Here is a 7949-nt window from a genome sequence, read left to right on the forward strand (position 1 = left end):
AATTGAATGACGAGAAACCAACAAAGGTACGGACACATTTTTAAGTCAGTTCGATGGCAGGCTGGAGGCCGAGAATGGCCTTTGTCATTCATCTCTGGGCTCCTGTGGAAGGCCCGCAGCCACAAAGCACACGATACACGGAAATTCACGAACCCAAGAAAAGGAGTTCATATGATCTTCAAGGCTAACTCTGTTCAAACCTAAAATCGAAATGCATATTAATTCCGCAATGGCAGAGGGCCAAGTTAGCCTTGGTGGCTCCTCCAATCCGGGGCTTTGCACGCAAAATAAAGTTGTGTGGTGCGGTCGCAGATCATTACGCCACACAATACTTGTCGATCATCCGAAGACTTAACCTACTGTGAACATCGTCCAAGGCCACGCCATCCAAGGTACCTCATCGTCATGAGTCACCGCATGTTCGTAGGTCATCGGTCGGTGTTGGTCGGTATGAACAGAGTATCTCACTCATTATTTTTGGGCATTAGATAGTTAACTGTATTGATTCTGTGGCTCGTTATGGCCGTGAATTCGGCAAAGTGTACTCCGTACAGTCAGCGTCATCCATTGCTATTCAGTTGTGCCGTTTCCCGTGGTTACAACAGATCTACCTATTCTCTGGCATTGCGATCATATGATCGCTGCTCAAGCGATAAGAGGTAGGACGACAATTAGCTTTGCTGATAGCTGCGGCCATGACGTCACACAGCTGTTTCTTTCCGATACTATTATCGCCAGCGGCCATCTGCCGTTAGATGCGGGTTGGTCTCACCCGACGACGAAGGGTGTACGTGCAAGCCTTGCTGCTAATTCGACTTGGCATTCATCAAAATATTTAATCAGAACATAGGTGCCGTTACTTAAAAATAAGATCAGGAAACCAAAGCTGTGAGAAATGCAAGCTAAGTTATTTTAGGCTCGTGGGTGTCTTGGTACTCGGTCCGTTGGAAACGCCGGAGCCAAATTATTGACCATGGAAGGACTTGTCTTAAACAACTACCTTTGTAGGGTCTGGCCTCGCCCTTACGTCAGGGGCGATCTTCTGGTGTAGAACACCGCTGAATCTATACTTTTTTTCAGGCGATTATTTGACGTTTGTAAGCTGTGGTGTTCGGTTCGTCCACTTATCCCAGAAAATTTGCAGTATGCACCAATGGACTACGCGAAAGCTAATCAAGGCGAATAAGTGAGGCAAATGGGCCTGGACTAGCTGCAAAGTACGTAGACGATGTGCAAGAGGTAACAATCAGGACAGCGCTCGACCAGGTCACTTTATTTGGTCTCTATCTAGTATTTTACATACTCCTATAAGAAAATGGTGACACTCTCCGTGTATCTGTGGAGAATTTAGAGCCAATTTCCCATCATCCTCTGAGACTGTTCTGGAATATTTAGCGATCTAGAACAAACTTAAGAATTCACATCGACAGAATCATAGGGAATTGCCAGTATCTAGCGCTTTAGACAAGTCCGGTGCACATGTGAAACCCGGGATGATACTTTCTGGGGCCCTGATGAACTCTAAATCTGGGTTTACGTTGATTAATTGAAATGCAACTAAAATACCACATCGCATGTGATTCAGCGCTGCCAAACAATTCAAGACATTGAACAGTCGCGTAACGAAGAATGTGGTATTGATTTGCAATAAAACAGTCCACGCCAAGTCCCCATAGAGGAGTCTATTTGGATATAAAGAGGTGGTTACCCCCAAGTCCAACACCGACACGATCGACCTAAAACCATCTCATTCATCTTGTACCCTTTGACAGTCTTTCCCCCCTTTGACTTCCTCGACTATTTTAAACTGGGTCCCAACATAGGAGACTCGTGTGCCGAAGGCTGAACCGCTTGCTCAACCACGACTTGTCGCCACGCCCTCGGTCGAGTTGTCTGCACTACGGAGATGCCAAGGAATACATAACCTGAAAGGAACGGCCGTAGAGGAGGTCAAGCAATCACTCATCACATCCAACCAAAACAGGATACGGCAACTTATAACCAGCAAGCAACATGGCCACCCCGGTCATTGACTACCTCCTCGACAGGCCAACTGTTGCGAATCCGGACGGCAGCCTGTCCATCAGCTTCCCAACGGCAAACATTGAGACTTTTGGCTCGCCGTTGGCCATCCAAGGAAACACCTACCATGGATGCATCGACTTGAGCTCTTCGCCCAGGGGTTCGAGCGTCGACATTTCTGGCGTTACCTCTCTCAACAAGAGTCGGTTCCACGTCAGAGTTGTATTTTGGACCCCTGCCATTTTTTCAGGCCAGCAAAACCTTATTGACAGTGACCGGCTCCCATTCTCCCTGTCTCTGAGGGCGACAGCCACAGGGCTCATCCAGCTGGTGTCTTCGGTGCAGAGCACCACCGTTGGATGGCAGGAGGCTACCACAGGCCTCGCCGATTTGACTCCTGTCCACTCGACCCTTTTCGTTACACCAGGCCAGTGGCATTTTGCGGACCTAGTGTACGATACGGACACGCTCGGACATTTCCTCGATAGTATCCCTGTTGGTATTCACGGCTTTGGTAACCGTGGCGACATCACGTTGGCCGAAGCGGGGAGCTTGGCTATTGGGGGCAGAACCGGCGCCCTCGCCTTCAAGGGCCAGTTGGCGGCCGTGAGAGTGGACGCCAGCATCCCTGTAGAGCTCAAGGCATTACTAGACCAGAAACGCGTCACAGCACAGTGGTATATCACAACCAAACTGGAGAACCTCCGTCCCACTAAGAACCTGGGCGAGCCGTCTGGAAGTGCCACTTACTCCACCTCGACGAATTGCTGGCGTCAGGACTATGACAGCGGAACCATCATGTTTTGTGCCGAAACTACCTCTGCTTTTGCCATCTATGGGGCAATGCTCAACCGCTACAACAGCTTACCTTCCGCAATCCGTGACGAGGCACTCGGCTTCCTCGTGAGTGATGTCGTCCCGGCTGAGGACGGGCGCGGATTCAAATCCTCGTTTAGCAAAGGGGTAATTCTTCAGTCTCCACGAAACCCGGAGGAGGCCTTCGAGGTGACCGGGCGTATCTATGTCAACTATGAAATCACTGGCGGGCCTGCCGGTACCGGATATCCTCTGGAGCCTCCACAGACAATTAGCCGTGGAGTTTCTCAGCGAATGGAGCACGCCATGTGGTTCTGGAAGAACAGTGCACCGACCGCCCATTTCGTTATGGGCGCCATCTTACAGCATTTTCTCGCCACCGGCAGCACCGACGCATGGGGTTTCCCCATCAGCGACGAAGCATCCATCAAAGCTAAGGACTCTGATGCGGAAATCGGTAGGGCCTCTAACTTTGAGCAGGCCACCATATTCTGGTCCTCGGCCACCGGTGCCTGCGTGGTCCAGGGGGATCTCCGCACAAAGTACAGGGAGGTCGGAGGGCCAACGAGCTACCTCGGGTTCCCAATTTCAGACCAGAGATCCATCCCTGGTGCGGCTGGTGGTCTCTACAATGCGTTCCAGGGTGGCTTCATATGCTGGTTTGGAGGCCCAGACAGGATGGCTGTCGCCACACCCTTTACCTTCTTCCTAGATACCATCGACACTGAAGAAAATGAGGGCCCGTTCTCCGGCCAAAATGACCTGTTTATCAATATCTCCATGAGAGAGGGGGCATCGCACTACTTCTTCAATCAGCGGGAGCCATCAGAAGGAACGTTCGACGGTGGAGATTTTGTGACCGTTCACGGAACCTACGGAGGCGTCATCACGCCCACGGAAGGCGCGGTATTCACGCTCGTCGTCGATGTATGGGACTCTGACGACACTAGTGCCGACGACGAGCTTGGCACCTGGAGCAAGACCTTGGACATCACGAACGCTTGGGGCTTCGCCGAGAATGGTGGCATCATCGACTCGGGCGCCGTTGACCAAATCAAGAACATTCGCATATCCCTAAAACCCACAGTGGATGTTTCTGGGCTCGAGGAGTATCAAAAGTACTGGGGGTGGCTGTTGCCCGACGGCTCAGGAGGCGGAGATTTTAGTACCAACTGGATTACCCGCCCACAATTCGCTGATGCCTTTGACGGGGTAGATCCGGATCCCGAGTATTGGGACCTTTTGGATGGATACGACACCTTGTTCTACAACCTCGCGGGAATCGGCACACTAGGCAGGAATGGCGATTGTTACGGGTTGGCACTGGAAGCCCTGTACGCACGCCTTTCTCGCAGCCCCTTTTCGCTACCGCTGAACCGCTTCACGGATTGGCCTGTTGGCGAACCTACAATTATCCTGAAACACCAATACCAAGTTGGTGCTCAAAGCATCTGGTACTTTCTGGGACATATCTATGACGGCAGTACTCACAACCCCAGGGATGTTTTCAACTCAACACAGGAGTGCTGGAACCAGGGGAACTACGCCCTGATCCACTTCTTCCAAAATTCCGATCTTCTCAGCCATGGTCTTGTTCACACCGTCATCCCTGTGGCTTGGGATACGACTTCCAACCCCTGGACAATCACCGTCTTGGATCCAAACTATGTCGGAAAGGACAGGCAGCCTCGCAAGATATCTGTCTGGTCTGGCTTGACTCCTGGCACAGATATGTGGTATGAATACCAATTCAGCAGCACCACCAAGTTCTCTGGCGGGCGGTGGGCTGGATCACGGATGACCTATACGCCGATGAGCATCATCAGCACGAGACCACGCGTGCCGACGTGGGATGGCCTCTTACTCATTCTTTCTGGCGTCATTGCCGTCTTTGGGGACTCCCTTCAGTCAGCTGCTGTCACTACCGCCGACGGCTCTGACCTCGACGCCACTGGTGACGCAGCGACAGCCATCCTCCAGGCCGGTGGAAGCGTTGAAGGCTATTTCAACCCCGTTCCCACTCTGTCCGCCCCTGGATCTGCCACAACCTCTCCACCAGCCTCGATGCTTGTTTCCTACGGAAAGCCCTCTTCTCAGCTCCCAGCACGCCTCCTTACCCAGGGTCAGCAGCTCCCTGGGAACGCGGACACTCCACCGCCGAGTCCTTTCCACCCTCTATCAGACACAGAGAAGGACTTGCCGGACCCAACATTCGTTCACACTGTGACCGGCACAGCTTCAAAGAATCCGCCGACCTACCTCCTCAAGTCTGGACTCACCTCCCTCTCCCTCTTCTCCGAACAGCCCCTCGAGGCAGGCGAGTCACTAACGGTCTCTGGCCATACCTTCAGCACTTCTTCAAATGCATACACTATCAAGCTCCCGCGCCCACGCGTCGTTTCTCTCGCCGTGACAGCGGCGCTCGGCCTCCCCATGGTAGCAGGCAGTGCCGCGGCGCGCAGCAAGCGCAACGAGGGAACGACAGTGCAGCTTGATCTGAAGACGCTCAAGCCCGGGGCTGTCCGCATCGTTGCGCGTCCCGGAGCGGGCATGGTTGATGTGTTCCCGAGCAATGACGCCCTGATTGCCGGAGCAGGTGTCAAGGTTACCGTGAGAGGTGCAGAGAGACGGGAGCAGGCCTTCCAGCTGCATGCAAACGGAGCGCAGACAGCTGGGGGTGTGAGGATCAAGATCTGCCGGCGACTGGTGGGCGAGCGGGTGACTGTGGGCTATCTCATGCCGGGTACGGATGGGAGGGAGATTGTGAGTGTGGAGGAGAAGGTGGTGGTGACGCCCTGAAGAGTCTGTTGCTACGCGGGTCGTGACACTCGGTCACAGCATATCGGCGACAAGCCATGAGGGAGAAGCCGCCCTAACCTTGTGGCACCATCACATACTTCGAGGCTAATTCTTTGGATACTAGTACAATTAGTACTGCATATTCTAAATCGTTTCACCAGAATTCTGATTACTTGTGTGGTTCATGTAGTATAATGCGTCGAAGTTGGGCTTTCTTGGGCGGGATCGGTGAAATGATTTAATCACTGTCCCATTTTTGTCCTCAAAACTAAGCCCCTTTCGATTTAAATCCTCAAAACTAAACCCTTTTGGATGATGGCAACTGCATTAAGCCCATTTGGGACATGCATCTCCTTGATGTGATGACAGGCATCTCCTTGATGTGATGACAGGCATCTCCTTACTGTGATAGAGCTGACAGACATCCTCATAGCCCCTATTTTGTCTTTGCGATGCAAGACCCCCTCTCATCGCTCAGTCAGTATATTGAAGAAGCTCTAATTACATAGCTCGTTATGGATCCACCGCCCTCTTATCCCCAAAAGCCAAAAGAGGTCGACCTCGAAAATACGCGTCTACTGAAGAAAAAAAGGCATCGAGGATAGCTCAACAGCGGAACCAGCGCCAGTCTGCTCGCGCTGCACAACGCGCCCAGCAATTTGATAAATACTATTCCACCACGGCATCTCTACCCACTGACATTAACGAACCTCCACCAACCTACTTCCCTCCCGAAGAACTCTCCATCGCTACTGAGGTTGAGCAACTTCTACCACCCCTCAGCCCTGACCTTGGGCCATGGGAACCATCTACTCTGGAAGTCCCGCCCATGGACGCTGAGCTGCCGCTAGAAAACATGGCTGATGTGAGCAACGAGCCTGCTACAGACACCTCTCCAGAAAGTGCACGAAATGAGACCACCCAAGCCAGCCCTATACTAGAGACGACCGAAAGCTCTATCCAAGCGACCGAACCATTCGTGGATTCAGCTCCCGATCAATCAGAATCCCTTGCAGCCAACACGGCCGATAACATCCATGACCTCGCGCGGGTTCTTACTGACTTTGCAAACCACATTGTCCTACGCCTAGCGCGGGTTGCTGATCCATCTGGACTCCGGACACTAGGCATCATCTCCAAGCCTGATGTGCTGGTCCCGGGATCGGAAACCGAGGCTTCGTTCGTGTCACTTGCTAAGAAACAAGTCGTGGAGTTCCGTCTGGGATGGCATGTTTTGAAAAACATGGATTCAGAGAAAGGTCAATGGAGTTTAATTGATCGAAACATCCGGGAGTGCGAGTTTTTCTCCCAAGGAATCTGGGAAGGGCTTCCTCGATCACTCGTGGGTGTGTACTCTTTGAGAACTCGTCTTAGCAGTCTGCTTCTTGGACAAATTGCAAGTGAACTTCCGAGCCTGATCGACGAGATCAACGAGAAAATCAACGTTTGTCGATTACAGCTCCAGAAACTTGGCGACCCTCGTGCAACGGTGGATGAACAACGGACGTATCTGTTACATATCAGCCAAGCCTTCCAATCTCTCGTCAAAGCAGGGGTGGACGGAACTTACAACGAGCCTTTTTTTCAGAGATGGGAAAACGACCGCTGGGTACCAAAAGCGTATCCGAGCATTCATTCAAAATCTGAACGAGCACTTCACTAAAAAACTCTCCCTGCGCGGCCATTTACGCTGCATCCTTGAGTCTGAATATGAAATCAATGTGTTCAAGCATCAGATACGTGTTACTCGGGAAGAGTATATTTGACCTCGCTTCCGACATATTGGCACTTGCCTCATGCGTTGATTTTTTGTTGATCTTGCGCAGAGCCTTTCGAAATTGAGTTAGCTTGGAGTATCGCAAAGTGGTCACAAGGTTGAGATTTGGGAGTTTGCACTTGCCATGACTTTTAGTGAAAGGAAAGTTCCATGATTCAGTGATGCAAAAAGCGATGATGATGATGATGATGAAAGTTTTCCCCGTGGGAATTTGCTTCTTATAAAGGTCAGCTGATGGATGCCAAGAAGCCTTGAAGGATCATGGGAGCCAGGTATCTAGCCGCGCATATCCTGCTTCAATTCCTGTACTTTAGACGATCTCTTTCTCCGATCCTTAGGAGCTACCGAGCTCCTAGGAGAGGGAAGCGATAGGAGGCCACTGCGGTGATCCACTTCTTCAGCAAGCAATTAACACGGCAGACCAATGAAATCAATCCTCACGAGAGTTGGCATCAAGACGTATGGGCTATCTAAACGGTTTGGTTTCAAATCCCATCTAGAGTCCAGTCATATTTGGTCGGTCTGGAGATTCGCA

At 51.6% G+C, this 7949-nt stretch overlaps 1 protein-coding gene across 1 annotated transcript; it reads left to right on the forward strand.

Moving 5' to 3' along the window:
* Nucleotides 1–2013: 2013 nt before the first annotated feature.
* Nucleotides 2014–7300, forward strand: N7496_012292 (LGFP repeat-containing protein; the record flags this gene model as incomplete). Its single annotated transcript, XM_056705205.1, has 2 exons — nt 2014–5581; nt 6243–7300. 2 exons carry the CDS (start codon nt 2014–2016, stop codon nt 7298–7300), a joined length of 4626 nt encoding a protein of 1541 aa, XP_056549103.1.
* Nucleotides 7301–7949: the final 649 nt, after the last annotated feature.

Source organism: Penicillium cataractarum, assembly GCF_028827025.1.
Source record: "Penicillium cataractarum strain IBT 29864 chromosome Unknown utg000010l, whole genome shotgun sequence".
NCBI lineage: Eukaryota > Fungi > Ascomycota > Eurotiomycetes > Eurotiales > Aspergillaceae > Penicillium > Penicillium cataractarum.